The sequence below is a fragment of the Hippopotamus amphibius genome, chromosome 1 (assembly GCF_030028045.1).
Source record: "Hippopotamus amphibius kiboko isolate mHipAmp2 chromosome 1, mHipAmp2.hap2, whole genome shotgun sequence".
NCBI lineage: Eukaryota > Metazoa > Chordata > Mammalia > Artiodactyla > Hippopotamidae > Hippopotamus > Hippopotamus amphibius.
Window position 1 is genome coordinate 32,256,283 of NC_080186.1, and position 19,131 is coordinate 32,275,413.

The 19,131-nt window shown below is 38.2% G+C and overlaps 1 protein-coding gene across 1 annotated transcript in view; it reads left to right on the plus strand.

Moving 5' to 3' along the window:
* ZMPSTE24 (zinc metallopeptidase STE24) overlaps positions 1–16,739 on the plus strand; it is a 43,428-nt gene extending 26,689 nt beyond the window's left edge. Inside the window, exons 8-10 of the mRNA XM_057706752.1 lie at positions 10,619–10,723; positions 12,220–12,363; positions 15,021–16,739. Of these exons, the coding sequence (XP_057562735.1) occupies positions 10,619–10,723; positions 12,220–12,363; positions 15,021–15,245 (474 nt within the window). The 3' untranslated portion in view covers positions 15,246–16,739. The remainder of the gene's footprint in view (positions 1–10,618; positions 10,724–12,219; positions 12,364–15,020) is intronic.
* Positions 16,740–19,131: the final 2,392 nt, after the last annotated feature.

The window sequence follows — 19,131 nt, forward strand, 5'->3', positions numbered from 1 at the left end:
CCCTCTTGATGGCCATTCCCTGAAGGTACAGGTACACGTGTCTCTTAACCATTTAAGAAACTAGGCTAGTTATCTTATTCTTTACTTTCTCTACCAAATGTATTCTGACCTAAATTCAATGTTTAAAAGGAAAAGAGGTAATAAACGTAAATATTTTCTTGCCAATCACTTTTATCTACCCTTCTTTCTCATGCATCTACCCAGCCTCATTTTTAAGTGGGCATTTTCCTTAAAAATGAGGAATTGCTGAAGGAGTGGAAACGTGGTAGAATATCTAGATTCCAGTATCTTGCTGCCTGTGTTCCCATTAGGTTGCATTTTTGTAAAGTGTATAAAACAAAATCAGTTTCCTGTTCATCATTTTTTTTTGTACTTCGCTCTTTTAAGTAGCTGTGGTTTATTTCAAAACCATTAGCCTTCACTTTCTAGGATATATGTTCTTTAATTGTTTGCTACAGGATGGATATGTGTCTCATAGATTAAACTTTTTTATTATTTTGTTTAAATCTTTATATCTTTGTTGCTGTTTTATTTGCTTGATGTTTCAGTTATTTTTTTAAAAAGGTTTATTATTTATTTATTTTTATTTTATTTCTTTTTGGCTGTGTCAGGTCTTAGTTGAGGCGTGCAGAATCTTCATAGAGGCGTGCGGGATCTTTCATTGTGGCACGTGGGCTTCTCTCTAGTTGTGGTGTGTGGGTTTTCTCTTCTCTAGTTGTGGCATGCAGGCTCCAGAGCTGTGGGCTCTGTAGTTTGCAGCTTGTGGGCTCTCTTGTTGAGGTGCACGAGCTCAGTAGTTGCATGCAGCACGCGGGCTTGGTTGTCCCGGGCACGTGGGATCTTATTTCCCTGATCAGAGATCGAACCTGCGTCCCCTGCATTGTAAGGCGGATTCTTTACCCCCCAGACCACCAGGGAAGTCCCAGTGTTTCAATTATGGATAGTGATGTGTTAACATTCTCTATGATGATATATTTGTCAGGTTTTCTTTACAAATCTGATAATTTTAAATGAATATATCCTGAGGCGTTAGTATTAGATACATACAAATTTGAAATTACGTATCCTCCTCATAAATTGAATCTTTTGTTATTCTGTCTTGACCTTCTTTAATAACGCTTTTTGCTTTTAAGTTGATTTTGTCTGATAATAATACAGGGGCACCAGATTTCTTTTGGTTAATGTTTTCTAGATGTCATCCCTTTTTTTTCTTTTGATGTGGACTATTTTTTTTTAAGTCTTTATTGAATTTGTTACAATATTGCTTCTGTTTTATGTTTTGGTTTTTTGGCCCTGAGGCATGTAGGATTTTAGCTCCCTGACCAGGGGTTGAACCCACACCTCACCCGCTGCACTGGAAGGCGTAGTCTTAACCACTGGACCTCCAGGGAAGTCCCCCATCCTTTTACTTTTTAAAAATATTATTGAGATAAAATTTACCATTGTAACCATTTTAGAGTGTACAGTTGAGTGGTTTTTAGTATATACTGTACAACCATCACCATATCACATTCATCCTTTTAACTTTACTGTTTTTATATTTTAGATGTCTCGTACATCAATAGACTTTGTTGTTATGGTTGCTTTTATTTTTTTATTTTTTTTAAGAACTTTTATTGAGATACAGTTAACAGACAATAAACAGCATATATTTAGAGTGTACAATTTGGTGTCCCAGTCTCCCAATTCATTCCCCCCCAACCCTCCCCGCTCTCCCCACTTGGTGTCCATGTGTTTGTTCTCTTACATCTGTGTCTATTTCTGCCTTGCATTTCCTCTTTCGTAGTTGTTAGCATTTGCCTTATGTATTGAGGTGCTCCTATATTGGGTGCATATATATTTATCATTGTTATCTTCTCTTCTTGGATTGATCCCTTGATCTTTATGTAATGTCCTTTCTTGTCTCTTGTACCATTTTTTATTTTAAAGTCTATTTTATCTGATGTGACTATTGCTACTCCAGCTTTCTTTTGATTTGCATTTGCATGGAATATCTTTTTCCATCCCCTCACTTTCCGTCTGTATGTGTCCCTAGGTCTGAAGTGGATCTCTTGTAGGCAGCATATATATGGGTCTTGTTTTTGTATCCATTCAGCCAGTCTGTGTCTTCTGGTTGGTGCATTTAGTCCATTTACATTCAAGGTAATTGTCGATATGTATGTTCCTATTACCATTTTCTTAATTGTTTTGTTGTTGTTTCTGTAGGTCCTTTTCTTCTCTTATGTTTCCCGCTTAGAGAAGTTCCTTTAGCATTTGTTGTAGGGCTGGTTTGGTGGTGCTGAATTCTCTTAGCTGTTGCTTGTCTGTAAAGCTTTTGATTTCTCCGTCGAATCTGAATGAGATCCTTGCTGGGTAGAATATTCTTGGTTGTAGCTTCTTCCCTTTCATCACTTGAAATATATCGTGCCACTCCCTTCTGGCTTGCAGAGTTTCTGCTGAGAAATCAGCTGTTAACCTTATGGGAGTTCCCTTGTATGTTATTTGTTGTTTTTCCCTTGTTGCTTTTAATAACATTTCTCTGTCTTTAATTTTTGTCAGCTTGACTAATATATGTCTTGGCGTGTTTCTCCTTGGATTTATCCTGCCTGGGACTGTCTGTGCTTCCTGTACTTGGGTAGCTATTTCCTTTCCCACGTTAGGGAAGTTTTCAACTATAATCTCTTCCAATATTTTCTCAGGTCCTTTCTCTCTCTCGTCTCCTTCTGGGACCCCTATAATGTGAATGTTGGTGCGTTTAACATTGTCCCAGAGGTCTCTTAGGCTGTCTTCAGTTCTTTTCATTCTTTTTTCTTTTTTCTTTTCTGCATCAGTGATGATCACCATTCTGTCTTCCAGGTCACTTATTCGCCCTTCTGCCTCAGTTAATCTGCTACTGGTTCCTTCAAGTGTGTTTTTCATTTCTGTTATTGTGTTGCATATCTCTGTTTGTTTGCTCTTTAATTCTTCTAGTTCTTTGGTAAACTTTTTGATCTTTGCATCCAGTCTTTTTTCAAGTCCTGCATCATCTTCACCATCATTATTCTGAATTCTTTTTCTGGAAGGGTGCCTATCTCCTCTTCATTTAGTTGTTTTTCTGGGGTTTTATCCTGTCCCTTCATCTGATACAAAGTCCTCTGCTTTTTCATTTTCTCTGTCTTTCTGTGGCCGTGGTTTTCAGTTCCACAAGACGAAATACTGCTGATAGTGCTTGATTCTGCTGTCTGCCCTCTTGTGGAGGAAGCTATCTAGGAGCTTCCTGTGTGCTTCCTGATGGGAGGGACTATGGTTGCTTTTAAATCCAATCTAACACTCAGTTTTTTTTAAAAATTTTTTTCACTGTCTTTTTTTTGACAAGCTTTTTTCATTCATGTATATTGTGATTATAGATATATTTGGAATTAATTCTACCATACTATTTTATACCTCTTTTTTCCCTCCATCCTTTTCATATCCCCCCCTACCTCCACCCCAAACATACACACACACACATCCTTTTGCTTTATTTTTGGAACTTATTGTAGGTTTTTAAAAATTTATATTTGGGTTGTCATTCAGATTTGAAGGTTCATATATGACTATTCTTTTTAAAAAAACAATTAATTAATTAATTAATTTTGGCTGCGTCCATCTGAGTTCCGGCACTTAGGCTCTTTGTTGTTGTGCACAGGCTCTCTAATTGTGGTGCGTGGGCTCCAGAGTGCATGGGCTCTGTAGTTTGCAGCATGCAGGCTCTCTAGTTGAGGCACACAGGCTCAGTAGTTGCGATGCGTGGGCTTAGTTACCCCATGGCATGTGGGATTTTAGTTCCCTGACCAGAGATCAAACCCATGTCCCCCGTATTGGAAGACAGATTCTTAACCATTGGACCACCAGAGAAGTCCCTACAGACTATTCTTTTAATGGTTGCTGTTAAAAATAAATCATGCCCAGACTTCATTGGTGGCGCAGTGGTAAAGAATCTGCTTGCCAATGCAGGGGACACGGGTTTGAGCCCTGCCCTGGGAAGATTCCACATGCCATGGAGCAACTAAGCCCATGCGCCACAGCTATTGAGCCTGTGCTCTAGAGCCCATGAGCCCCAACTACTGAGCCCATGTGCCGCAACTATTGAAGCCCACGCACCTAGGGCCCGTGCTCCACAACAAGAGAAGCCACTACAATGAGGAGCCTGTGTACCACAATGAAGAGTAGCCCCCACTCACAGCAACTAGAGAAAGCCTGTGTGCAGCAACAAAGACCCAACACAGCCAATAAATAAATTAAATAAATAAATAAATTTTTATTTTATTTTATTTTATTTTATTTTATTTATTTATTTATTTTTTATTTTTGGCACACGGGCTTAGTTGCTCCGCGGCATGTGGGATCTTCCTGGAGCTGGGATCGAACCCGTGATCTCTGCATTGGCAGGCGGATTCTTAACCACTGCGCCACCTAGGAAGCCCCATAAATAAATAAATTTATAAAAAAAAAAAAAAAAAAGACTCTCTCACTAATTTAAAAAAATAAAAATAAAAAATAAAAATAAATCATGCCCGTATAACCTAAAATGTTAAAATATAGTCTCTTCATTGCTTCCTGAACAATCCAGGAACCTTAAATAAACTTTGATCTAATTACCCCTTTCATATTATATTTTAGTTTTATCTTGTTTATTTTTTAGCCCTAAAATTAGCATTATTATTATTTTGTACAATCATTATTTAAGTTTACCTATGTGCTTACCTGAGTCTTTGTTTACCGTTCCCTATTCATCTCACACCTTCCTTTTAGAAATTATTTTGCTTCTTCCAGAAGTATGTGCTTTAGAAATTTCTTTGGAAAATTCTGGTTTTGTTTTTATATCACTCTCGTTCTTTATATCAGTTCAAGATTGACAGCTATTTATCCTAGCACTTTAAAAGCACCATTCTATTCTGTTCTGGTTTCCTCTGTTCCTGTTGAAAAAGTCTGCTCTATGGGATTTCCCTGGTGGTCCACTTGTTAGCACTCCACACTTCCACTGCAGAGGGCACAGGTTCAATCCCTGGTCAGGGAACTAAGATCCTGCCTGCCTTGTGGCCTTAAAAAAAAATGTCAGCTCTGAGATTATTGTCTTTTTTTTTTTTTTTTTTTTAGTTCTTTCTGGTTATTCTTAAGATTTCTCTTTGATTTTCATGTTGTGAACGTATGGACTTCTTTATCCCAGTCCTGCTTGGGATGTATTTGTGGTTCCTAAATCTAAGAACTCATGTCTTTCCTGAAGTTTTAAAAACTCTTTGCCATTATATAAAGTGTTCCTTCTTTCCCATTCGCCCCAGTCTGTCTTTCTGGAATTCCAATTAGATGAATGTTATACCATCTCATTCAGTCCCCATGGGTGCTAATTTTCTTTTATATTTGTCTCTCAGAGCTGTATTCTGTAATTTTTCAGCTCTACTTTCCAGTTCATGGATTCTTTCTTTAGCTATATTTAATCTATTCTTTAACAAATCCATTGTGTTTTAAAGTTTTAGTTGGTTCTTTTTCAGATCAGTCATTTCTGGTAGTCTCTTATTCCTTCCTCATGTTTTTAGTTCACTTGTTTATATAAAACATGTTTATTTTATATTCAATATCTGATAATTCCAGTATCTGAAATCTTAAGGAGCTAATGGAGCGCCTTATCATTTCTGCTAGTTCTTACTCATTGTGGCTTGTTTTCTGAAGTATTTGGTAATTTTTATTGTGAGTTCATAATAGGTCAATGATCTTAATCTTCAGGACTCTTGAAGGGTCTGGGTTGGAGGATTTGCATTTGCTTCCATCATTGGCCCCAGTGCTACCAAGCTAGAAGCACTTTAATATCTCAGCTTGGGGTTTTCTGGACCATGCAGATAATGTTTTTGAATTTTAATGAGAGACTTTTTTTTTCTCCCACTTTTGATGAGCTTGACACAGTTGGGTTACTTTGCCAGAATATTTTTTTTTCTAGCTCACTCTTTGACTCAGAGTATACCCCTTCATGGATTCATGCAAGAGATGTTAATTTCAACTCCTAACCTTTAGCTTTTTCTTACTTTAAAATAAACTAAACTGTATGTTTAAAAGCATATTTGTTTTATCTTAGTAAGCATTTTTAGATGTTTTTCAGAGTGTGTGTTGGTGCGTGAATGCGGGTATGCGAATGTGAGAGTGTATGTATAAGATTAAATTGTTCATTGTGTCTTGGCACTGTTTAAATTGAATCTTGAAAGTTTATAACAGTGAGAATTTTATTTGGCTTTGTAAACATTCTGTTTTATCATTCATATGACCACCTACCATTTAGGTTTAGTTATTTTATTTATTTATTTTTTTGGCCGTGCCCCGCGGCGTGTGGGAACTTAGCTCCCCAACCAGGGATCAAACCTGTGCTCCCTGCAGTAGAAGAGTGGTGTCTTAGCCACTGGACCACCAGGGACTTCCGTATGTTTAGTTATTTTAAAAGCAATACTATAATAATATCCAAATAATTACATATCTGTTAACTAAAAAATTTTTTATTTAATAAATGTTGAATAATTTACTTTTATATCTATAGCTGTGTAAAAGTTGAAAGCACAGGTCTCTGGCATCAGACTACTTGGCTTCAAATCCAAGGTTTTCTATTTATTGGCTCTTTGGCCATAGGAAAATTAGTTAACTTCTCTGTGCCTAGATTTTCTCATTTTTAAAGTGGTAATAATAAGTACTTATCTCATTTGGTGATTATGATGTATAAATGAGATAATACAGTATTTAGCACAGAGGACCTGGTACATAGTCACTGTTTAATAAATGTTAGCAACTTTTGTTGTATTTTTTTAATCTTTCCTGGCTTATTCTTCGCATGTGTTGAAGAAAAAAAATATATATATGTGCATGTGTATATATATAGTTTTGTATATATGTGTGCATGTGTATATATGTGTGTATTTATGTATATATGTATTTGTAATGTTGGTTTGAGAGGTTATAATAAAATTAGGGAAGCAGAGCTCCAATAAATTTTGACATTAAATTTTACTTCATTAAGGTTAACACAAACATATTGTTTAAAAGTTCAGGGTACAACAAAGCATGTAATAAGGTATAGCAGTTTCATGTTCCTTGCTTCTCTGTGCTTCTCATGCTGTGCCAGGCCCCTCTCCCCACATATGGCAACTCTGTTAGCTCCCTCTGACATGTACACATATCATTCCTCTATATAATACATGTGCACTGTTATCTATAGACACTATCTCTCTCTTCTTTTTTGGCTGCACTGCGCGGCATGTGGGATATTAGTTCCTCAACCAGGGATCCAACCCGCACCCCCTGCAGTGGAAACTCAGAGTCTTAACCACTGGACCGCCAGGAAAGTCCCTGATACTATCTCTTGACTTTCAGTTATGGTAGTGAGGATTTAGCTCTTCTCCTAACATCTGCTCTGCTCCTCCTTCCCCCAGTTCTTCCAGTATAGTCCTGTTACTGTTCTTGGTTTAATCAGTATCAAAACATTACTGTAAACATTATTATAAAACAGTGTTGTACCTCTTCACTGTTGAGCATGCCTTACCTGTTCCCCCTCTTGCTTAATAATTGCTTTTTTTTAAAGTGTGCTTAGATTTCCTTTTATCTTTTTGCTAATTCTTCTCACAACTTCTGCTGTCTCTCAGTGTAATTTCCTATAAGCTTAATTGCATCATTAACCTTATTAGTTTTAGTCCCCCTCATCCCTCCCACCCCCTGAGAGTGACCTTTATTCTCCTTTGGGGTGGTTTCTCTGAAATCCTGCTCTTTAGCTCTCTCATACTGGACTTCCCTTGTGATCCTCCTTGATTCCATGTTGATTTACTGTGTTCTCTTGATAGCGCACATCTTATACTAGTTTCTTCAGGTTAAAAAGATGGTATGGTGGCTGAGAAAGTGTGATCGTGGCAGCCTTCAACAGATTGTCTTTTGAGTCACACTGTTCAAATCTGGATGGGTTACCCTCTCTCGCTGGTATATAGATGTCATTCAAGGGTTGCCCTTTACCATTAGATATTTCTGTCACTTCTCTCCTACATTGGGACTCCTGTGTTCTGTATTCCATGACTTTTTTTTCCTTAATTTTGGTAAAGAACATCCTTCAGTACCTTCCTGAGAAAGGTTGCATAGCAGAGTTTTTGAGTCCTTGCATCAAAATGCCTTCATTTTTCTGTCACATTTTTTTCTGTCACTTTGGGGTTTAGATTTCTAGATTGGAAGTACTTTTTCTTCAAGATTGTGAAAGCATTGTTCCATATCATCTTTTTTTTTAATTGCCTTATTTTTATTTTTAAAAATTAATTAATTTTGGGGGGCGCACTGTGCAGCTTGCAGGATCTTAGTTCCCCTACCAGGAATTGAACCTGGGCCATGGCAGTGAAAGCCTGGAATCCTAACCACTAGGCCACCAGGGAACTCTCTCTATTGTCTTCTTGATTTCAACATTGTTGGTGAGGTGTCTGAAACCATTCAGTTTACTTATCCTTAGTGTTACCTTAATTTTTACACTTCTAGACAATTGTTGGATCCTTTCTCTATGTTCTGAAATTTCACATGCCTTGATGTGAGCCTTTTTTAAAATTGAAGTATAGTTGATTTGCAATATTATATTAGTTTTAAATGTACAACATAGGGGGTATACTTTTGTCCATTGTGCTGGATATGCATTGGGCCCTTTTAATTTGGAAATTGAGGTCCTTTGGTTCTAGGAATTTCTGGAATTGTTTTGTTGATGCTTTTCTCCTCTCCATTTCTTTATTCTCTCTTTTCAGAGTTCCTATTGTTTGAATGTTGGCTTTCTTATATTGGTCTTTCTTAGCTTTTCTACCCTGCTTTTCCATTTCTTTCTCTTCTGTTTTCTGGGAGATTCCATTATCTTCCAATCATTCTGTTAAGCTTTAATTTCCAAGAATTATTTTTCTTTAAATTTCCCATTTTTATAGTAGCCTCTCTTTTTCCACGAATGCAATATCTTCTCTCTGAATTTTCTCCTTCTGTAATTTCTGTTTCTTCCATATTGCATTTTTTCTGTATCTGGTCTTCTGTCTTAATAGCTTACCTTGTATACCTGATAATCCTTGTTTGTCTACTCCTTAGTAAAGGAATGGGACTAAAAATCTGATTGGAATCTCTGAGCCTGTAGACAAGGCTTATCAACTTTGAGCTTCACTGTAGGGTGGCCTGGGCGTGCTTTTAATTGAAGAATACCTGGTATTAGTATCTTCATGTCTTTCCTGGTAGAATGGTCAGTTCCCAGGGGCTACTCTTCTAATCTGTGGCCTGCGGGGTGGTATTCTGGGAAGCAGGTATGGGGAGAGGACTAGTTTGGGAGAGGGAGTTCTCAGTATTCAGTGTACCATACCATTAGGTAAGCAAATACGTGGTCTGTTGCTAGTGTACCCAGGCCCTCAACTATATCAAACTCCCAGCTGAAGTGTCCTTTTCTTTTGCCCTATCCAGGGAGAATGAGCTTTCAGGCTTTTGCCAGAACGAGGGAGGAGCAATTGCCTTTTGGAGTGGAGTTGGAGAATCAATATGGAGCTTTAACCATTTCTCAAAGAGCTCTCACCCAATTCGTATTTTAACCACCACCTCCTGTTCCCCTAATTCCAAAAGTAACCTGATACTGTTAGTTCTTGAGTCCTTTGGAGATTCTGTGGTGTAAATCAGGCCAGTTCTCTTTTCTCCACTGCTGGCTTATGATTTAACTTTCTTTGGCTTGCCCAGTCCATTATCATTTGTCTGTCTGCTTTCCTGCTTCCAAAATGTTGTTTCTTTTGCCACCTCTCCTGTTTTCCCTATCCTTGTGGGTTTATATCTTAAAAAACAAAACAAAACCAAACCAAAAAAAACAGAAACAAAAACTCTTGATTGTAGTGTTACTGGGGTTTTTAGAGGGAATAAAATTAGATGTGAATGTTCCCTCTGCCATCTTAACTTGAAAGTCTCAGTTTTTTAAATAGCAATTCGTGGTGTTTTTGGAGGTCATAAGTGATATGTGCTTATTAGTAGATAATTTGGAAAATTAGAAAGATATGAAATAAACATTACTGTAATTCTACCATAGAGAAAAAACTGTTAACATATACTTTCAGTCTGTTTTCTATATTTGTGTATTTTTACATACACATTTGCATTTTTTCATAATTGGAATCATAATACATATTTTTAGTTTTGTTTCCTGCTTCCCCTAATGAACCATTTCCCCATGTCAGAACATAATCTTTGAGAACATTTCTAATGGATGAGGAACATAAATGTTATTTGGCACTATCATGAGCAGTTTCCCATGTTGCAACATAATCTTTGAAAGCAGAATTTCTAATGAGTTTATAATATGGCTGTCATATGACTTTGTCATGATTTATTTAACTGTTGTCCTATTGGTAAAGATTTATGTTTTTTTTAATCTAAATTAGACTCATGAAGTCAAAGTATGTTTGTCTTGTTCATGATTCTGTGTTCGAGCTTAACGCAGTGTTTAATGTGAAGTGGTTCGGGGAATGTTTTGTTAAGTGAATGAACAGTTCTGCACAAAAGCCTGATTGTTTCCTTAAGTTAGAATCTAAGAAGGACTCTTACTGGGTTAAAAGGTATAACCTTTTTGAAGTTTCTTGATAATTTATTTTCAATTTGTTCTTTGATTCAGAATAAGAAACAAGGATGTAAAAATGAGGAAGTGCTTGCTGTACTAGGCCATGAACTGGGGCACTGGAAGTTGGGACACACAGTCAAAAATATCATTATTAGCCAGGTAAGTTTGGAGTGACAATTCTCTTTTTATGGCAGGATAGTCAAATTATAAATGTAGCAGGCATGAGAGTTCATATAGCAGAGAGGTTAAGACAGACCGGTAGCCAGGTTTCCCATCACAGCTCCCTGACTTACCATGTGTGAGACCTCAGGCAAGTTCCTGAGCCTCTGTCTGCCTCCGTTCCCTTATTGAGTGACGATGCATCACAGGACTGGTGTAAGAATTAAATGAGTTAGTACGGGTGAAGAGTTTGGAGTAGCAGCTGCAGTGTGGCAAATACCGTGTGAATGTTTACGGTATCGTCATCACCACAGCCACTCAGCTGTAAGAGCTGTGAAGGTCGAAAGGAGTGAGCCTGGATAACTGGGGCATTAAAATACTTTTTACAAAACATCTTTTCTCTTTTAAAAAAGTTATTGTACACCCATCAAAAAGAAACTGGAAAAAGCAGTAAATATAAAGAAGAAAATAATTTCTGTAACATTCCTCTTCTGGGCATTAATACCATTAAACCAACAGAGTGACCAGTTTTTAGGCTCTGAGTGAAGTAGCACTGTGTTTTGTTGACTGGTTCTGAGCATATACGGCCTCAACTGAGTCTTAAATGGGTCTTTGTACCTTTCTAAAAGGCCCGCTGTTTCTGGGTGATGGATTACATGGGAAGACTTGTGTAGTCCTATAGGTACCTTCCTGTTGCCTTATGTCTGTAGGTATAAAACTGAGTTCCTTGGCTGGAAGCTATGTTGTACAGATACATGGCAGTGAGTAAGATACTAAATAAGTCCAAATCCAAGTTTAATGTAAGTTTTCAGTTTAATAAGGAAAATCACTGCTCCTTTCATGAAGGAAGGGGTCCAATAGAATCAGCCTACCATGAGGGTGGTAGGCTGGTCCCTGAGGTACCTCATTAGGGTTGGGGTTGATTACCTCTTCTGATAGATTGGGCACTCAGCAAGAGCCAGTGGGGGGATGTCTGTGCTGCTAATTAATGCATTGACTCCATCCCTGTCACCATGGCCACTCTCTTCATGAGCCCTTGACCAAGTCCTAGAGTGCCTAGGGAAAGAAGCTGGCTGACATCCACAGAGCAGGTATCTTCTCCACCTGATCATTGAGAGCTCCTCCTCTACCGTGGAACACTTTCGGTGAACATTCACGGTAGACCTAAGTATTATCATACTCTGGGCTAATTACGGAAGTTTTACCACATAGTTCTGTTCTTTTCCAGATCTCCTTGTTAGCCATCCTCTAGTTGGCTCCAAGGCCCTGACCATCCAGCTAAACCATTATTTGCCCACTAACAATGAATTTAATATATATATGTCCTCAACTCAGGCATCTTTCCTTCTAGAATAAAAGTAAAACTATAAAACTACCTAAATTTCTGTGATCACACTAACATCATTCTTAAAATCATGTCATGATGTTTTGTTCTACTGATCCCACAGTGAAATCAACTTAGTAATAACTTAGAAATTTTGTATCCTTCTTTCTAGATGAATTCTTTCCTGTGTTTTTTCTTGTTTGCTGTATTAATTGGTCGAAAGGAGCTTTTTGTTGCATTTGGTTTTTATGACAGCCAGCCCACTCTAATTGGACTATTGATCATCTTCCAGTTTATTTTTTCACCTTATAATGAGGTAACGTATACTCTTTAAAATTATCTCACATATGCCCTTGTCTGTTTCAAATCTAGAACCTTTAGGGTAGTGAAAAACAAACAAACAAAACTATAGTTTTAACATGCAGATGAAACAGAGTCCTCTGATTTACTGGCTAGTATAAGAAAGTAGCAGAAAAACCCAATCCCAAATAATTGCTGGCATACTGTAGGGAAAAAAAAGTGGAGAATTAGACCTTAGTGGTAAAAACCTTGATATAACACATACCTCAGAGACTTGGTAGATGGAAAGTAACTATTGGAAGGCTATGTCCTAGACCACATGTTCACTAGTGCTTGGTTGAAAATCCTCTGTGTGTGAGGGGACAGAACAAATAATTAAGTATATGCATGACTGGATAAGGGAGGCTGTATGACAGTGTTCCTCTAATTGTATTCCCTGACCGCCTGCTTCATGATAGCCGTAGCATCCCACCCCAGCCCCTCTGGATCAGAGCTGGCTGTGATAAGACGTGCGTTAATGAGACTGAATGAATCCAGTGATGGCAACATGTCCTGATACTAATTGATTAGGCTTCCAGGTTAAGCCAAGAAGTAGTATCAGGGATCTTGAGATATCTCTATTCAGAAGAATTCTTTCTCGGGAGAGGGTGTAGAGTTAAGGTTTTAACTTTCTCCATAAAAAGTAGGGGTGGGGTGTGGTGCGGTGTAAGATACCAGGTAAGAAAAATGGAGAGGAATAGATCATGTTTGCGTAGCATTGTCCACAGAATCTACATTCATTTTCCAGAGAACTGAGATTTATTATCTTTAAACTCTAAATGTTTTAATTTTTTATTTTACCTTTTGTTGAGAATATTTATAAAATGCTGTATACAGATTGTTACTTCTTAAAGAGGTTATAGAATACCTTATAATGACATTGTCATTTCTGTCTTCAGTCACAATTCAGTAATGCCTTAAGGACACTGAGCTGCGTGTACGAAATGCCCCAGACTGCTCTTTAAGCAGTTATGCTATTTATTTATTTAACTAATTTTCTTATCTCTTCACGTACTCTCAGGCTAATAATCCTTGCTAATATCAGTGTAACTTTCTGTTATGGTCATTAGCTGTTTCTGATTTTATTCTTCAACCGATCATAAACTGGGAAATCAGATAAACTCATTAAGTAAAAGTTACTAGATTCTGACTGAGTATAAGTGTCCTCTTATAAGTAAAGCACCAGTAACATTAGTGGTTATCCTTTGGGCATCTAATTTGGCCCCTCAGCTTTTGGCTTTGTTTCCTTATATTGAGTATTTGAGTTCACTTCAAAAAATGTCTAAGTAAAGGTGGGGTATTGGAGTAATTTGAAATGTGAGATGTCCACAACTGTTTTAAAAAACCTTGGTGAGTCGAGGAGATTCATTTCAAAAAGACTAGATATTTAAACAGAAAAATCTTATGTTTAATGTCAGCATTTAAGAGGTCATGATAGGAAAGACATGTTTTCCTGGAAAATGAGAAAATTGCCCTATCAAGAAGAGCTTGGAAACCTACAGCAGAGTAGACAGGTGCAGCTTAGTATCTGCTTGTGTTTCTATTTGTGTGTTACAGTGAGATTCAAGGAACAGTTAGCCTGGGACACTTGCAATCAGGAGAGGGAAAGTGAAAGGGAGGGAGGGGTAGATACTAGCTAGTGATTCTGTCCCAAAAAGCACATTCAAGATTTGGCAAGAAATTGCAGGTAGAATTCAGACATAAGCTTTGAACATATCTAAGAAGGTATCAGGAACTCCCAGACTTTATGTTGAAACTCTGTATCTGCTAGTGGCAATAGAGGTACAGATGAGAGTCTTTAAACTTTTTTGTGTTTTATTACTCACATATTTTAAGATAAGAAATAGACATCATGTCATTCAACCTGTAGTACTCAGTCTGCAAATAAATTACTTTTCCCTCAAAATTTATATTTTCAAATGAAATTTGTCCCCGTCATAGTGGTCACCTTTGGGGGCTGAATATTTATTCTGATGAAGCTACCATAGCTCAGAACACTTTGAAAATTCTATTTTGAGACTATCATTAGAGGCTATAGTATATGTGAATATATATATAGTATATATATTAGAATGTTCTCAGTGAAGACTATTGTTATCATTTAAAGGTGGATAAGTGAGCAAGAATTTTTTTTAAAAAGAAGAAGAGTCTGAATATAAATCACCACATCTTACCTCTCTCTGAGGAAAGTGGTATCCATGGGCTTTGGAGTCATCAAGAATTTCAGCACAGCCACTTTCTAGCTGTGTGACCACAACAAATTATCTCACCTCTCTGAGATACGCCTTCCTCATCTGTAAAACAAGAGTAAGAGTGATTACCTTGTAGGATTGTTGGAGAATATGTAAAGTGCTGATTCCGTGCCTGGCACATGGCAGGGTCTCAAAAATTAGTATTTCTTTATTAAGATTGACATTCCTTTGGATATATAATCTGTTTCTGATCAGTTTGCTTGGGGGGACAGGCTCAATTTTTAATAATTCCCCACCCTAGGTCCCCTAAATATGAGTGATCTTTCTCTTGGCCTGCTGTTTCTCTTATCCTGAGCCGAACTTCCTCTACAGTCTTGGCTTATGAAACCTTTAGTGAGAACAAAGGGACCAGTGGTTAAGACATTTTTATTTACTTTTTCAGGTTCTCTCTTTTTGCCTAACAGTCCTAAGCCGCAGATTTGAGTTTCAAGCTGATGCATTTGCCAAGAAACTTGGGAAGGCTAAAGACTTGTATTCTGCTTTAATCAAACTAAACAAAGATAACTTGGGATTCCCTGTTTCTGACTGGCTGTTTTCCATGTGGCATTATTCTCATCCTCCACTACTAGAGAGACTTCAAGCTTTGAAAAATTCAAAACAAGACTGAGTTGCCCAGGGTCTGCAACGGAAGACATTGCTGATTATTTCTGTCCTGGCAGCATGTTCTGGCTCTTGATGTTTTTAAACTTTTTTTTTTTTTTTTAAAGAAAAATTATTAAGTACAGAAAAGCCAAGATTTAAATACATTTAATATCTCATTTCAAAAATGATTTTAATAATCCATTTCTTAAAGAAAACACTGGATGAAATTTTGAGGCTTAATGTTTTTAAAGGCATAGTTTTATCTTTAAAATCTAGTTTACCATCAGCTTGTAAAATTATTTGAGAAAATACAGAACTTGTTTTATTTACATGCTTATATGGAACCTGCACATAAGGTGTTTGGGGACATATGTTTAAAAGGGAACACCACCTCTGAATCCTCTCTGTAAGGTGGAAACAGTGGTCCTGGATCACTGTGCTCATACCTAAGTTGAGACTTATTTTTACTTTTATGCTGTTATGATTTAAGCTGGCCAATCAGTGTTTTTAATAAGGAAGAAAGATAATAATTGGTAAGGCTGATGGTATGTAAATGAAGTAGTTAGAAATCTGTCTGCTGTTCTACCAAATTCCTCTGTTCCCTCTCTTGTTATACACTGATGAGGAGTTTCTATAATGCTTTGAAATTAGAAATTATGTACAGGATGTTTTAAATCATTGGGTTTTGTTTTTGTCTTTAAGAAAACCTCAGTCTTTACCTTTCTTTCCACCTGGTGGGTATGATCCCATTAGGGATAAACGAATATTTTTCTAAACATTCAGCTTTTTCTCATTCATATGCTTGTATTCAATAAATAGTGCGTCTTTTTACTTAGCAGAAATTGCCATATTGAACAAGCTTTGCTATTTTAAAAGTGAGAGAGTGTGGAAAGAAGAAGAAATGACATTTTAAGAGCTATAAGGTTGAAATACTGCTGATTCTCTTATGATGTTACAGGAAAAAATATAATTTTCTATCTCTTTCAAGGACAGAAGAGTTTCTGTTTTTATTTTTCTAATTTTTATCAGTAAGTCATAAGTGCTATTTAATCAGGCTTGATTCCATTTTAGAAAATTATAGTTCTTGATATAGACAGTTTTTATTTTCAAAACAAACGTCATGGAAGATTTCCAGTTTTTGAAGCTGCGTGTTTGACTGATTCAAATCTCTGTCCACTTTCTGAATGAAACCCAACTTCGTGCCTAGAGCTCCCACCCACTGGTGATGTGTACCTTCTGGGCATTTATTCCAAAGTGGGATCAACTGTGCTTGCTTGGTATCTGGCCAGAAAGTCTTTTGCTCAGCTGATATTTGGGTGATGTCTTTACATGGAAATATAATAAAAATAAACATCTAGTTTAGTACCGCATTATTTGTTTTCCTAAGGCTAAAGAGGAACAGTCCTGTGATTTTATCCAGCATCTTTTATCTGTGAATTCATGCTGTGATAACTGCCTTTACTTCTTTCCGTGCCTTTAAATACAGATTTCAGCTCTGCACGAGTGAAACATTAAAAATTGCCAAGGTATGTTGATGTACTTTGTCCTTAATTTGACAAAATTTGTCTGTCATTTGTTACCTAGATGTATGTTTATTACCCTAGAGGAACCAAGTGCTAGTACGTGAAGAGTAGTGTGAAGGAACAGCCCTAGTGCTGAGTGGTGGCAGGACCATCACCGCACCTCTTCAGTGCTTTCCTCCTGCTCCACTCCAGAGCGTCACCAGTTCTTGCTGATGTTTCCTCAGAAGCGTCATTCAGAACCATTCCAATTACCTCTCATTGTCTTGGGCCTGTTTGGTCTGCTCCAGCTGCTTCTTTGGTCTTCCTTTCATGTGGCAGCAGTAACTAGCTTTTTGTTTGTTTGTTTGTTTGTTTTTGGCCACGCCCCACAGCATGTGGAATCTTAGTTCCCTGACCAGGGATCCTACCTACACCCCCTGCAGTGGAAGTACAGAGTCTTAACCACTGGACTGCCAGGGAAGTCCCAGTAACTAGTGTTTTAATATGTGATTGTTTTGACCTGATCCCCTACAGTTTGTGGGAGGCCTAGGGAGGGCCAGAGGATGCTGGTAGGTTCCTGAGATATTGGCCAATCAGGAGAAGGAGTAAAGAGGCCACCCTAATACTTGGTGGATGTGCAGGGGACAGAATGAAGTAGATCAAGGCCTCAGATAAAATGGCATGACCTCAGCGGGGTTGATCTCTGAATCTAAGGCAGAGTCCTTGTTGTGTGTATGTACTGCCTTTATCTGACTTGGCCCTTTGCTGAAGTCTGAGAGCTACTGGTAAATACTACCTCTGTTTAAGATAGGAGCTGGGATTAATTCAATGATTTTAGTACTAATGATAGTCCAAGCTTGCCCTTTACCTGTATTTTCTCACATCACCCTTAATCCTTTATGTGATATTTCCCCTCCCTGAGGACTCCTTCTTCCACTTGGCCTTTGTCATCAATCTTTTGGATTCATTTGTACGTATATACTTTATGTAGCTTTGACTGTTTTGAGTGTTCTAGCATCAGTGTTCTGTCATTTGCAGAAAAGCTTTACCTTAGCAGAAAGCTTACCTTGAGGGCCTTAAGTTCTGTTTAGATGCTATATGAAGAAAAGTACAGAGAACATCTTTCCAAAAACTCCTGATTCAAGATCGTGATGATGTGAGCAAGTAACTTTTGTGTCGGGCTGTATACAGTATGGTGGAAAAGCAGGAAGAATCCACAGTGGGATGGTATCACACTGTTCAGACAATATGGATAGGGAAACCTCTGCTTCTTCTCTTATTATCCAGAATGGTTTCCAGGGAGGTGGGTTTCCCAAACAGTATGACCAGATAAAGACAGGAAGATACCTCCGTGTGTTCTAAAAACCTGTGAAACCAAGACTGTTCTCACCCAGTGAGCAGGATGAAGTGGGCATCTCAGTTAACAAACAGCCTGTGCCTTTGGGTCAGAGCCCCCCTCTGACTCTCTGCCTGATGACTGACAAACAGGGAAGCTTAAGGTAGGGCTAAGAGCCAGGGCAGGGCTCTAGAATGCAACACACCCCTTGCTACGAAGACCTTGGGTAAAAACTTGACTGAGCCTTTACTTCACCTGTTATTCAGTCAGCAGATATTGTGCCCCCATGCTGTACCAAGCTCTGCTCTAGGTGCTGGGGAATACATTAGTAAATAACTGATAGAAAAATCCCCACCTCATGGAGTTTACATTCATTCTAGTGTGGGGAAATAGACAATCAAAATACATAAAGTAGGTATTAAATGATGATACACGTCTCAGAGAAAAAGGAGGGCCTGGGGTGTTCGTGGGGTTGGGGGAGGAGGGGAGTCACAATTTTAAATAGGATAGTTGATAAAAGATGTCACTGAAGGTAGTGTTTGAACAAAGACCTGAAGGAAGTGAGTGGGTGATCTATGCAGGTGTTTGGGGAAAGAGCATTCCAGGAAGAACAAACAGTGTAAAGGCCTTGATGTGGGAACAAGCCTGGTGTTTGAGAAACCCCAGAAGGCCAGAGAGGCTGGGTTGGGGTGTTCTAGGAAGAAATGGTGGGAGATAAATTCCGAGGGGTAGGGATGCAGCAGATTTACAGGGCCTTGTAGGCCACTGGAGGGACTCAGGCTTTTATTAGACTGCAGTGGAAGTCATTGGAGGATTTGGGGCCAGGGCGTGACATGATCTGAGTTAAGTTTTGACAGGATCACTGGCTGCTATGTTGAGGAGCAAGGGTACAAGCAGGGGACTAGCTCCAGCAAGAAGTAAAAATGGAGCCTGGGGTGGTGGTCAGGGAAGTGATGAGAAGTGGTTGGATTCTGGAAATATTTTGAAGGCTGAGCCAGCAGGATTTGCTGATGGATCAGAGGTGAGATGCAAGAAAGAGCGTGGAGTAGAGGATGCCTCCAGCATATTTAGCT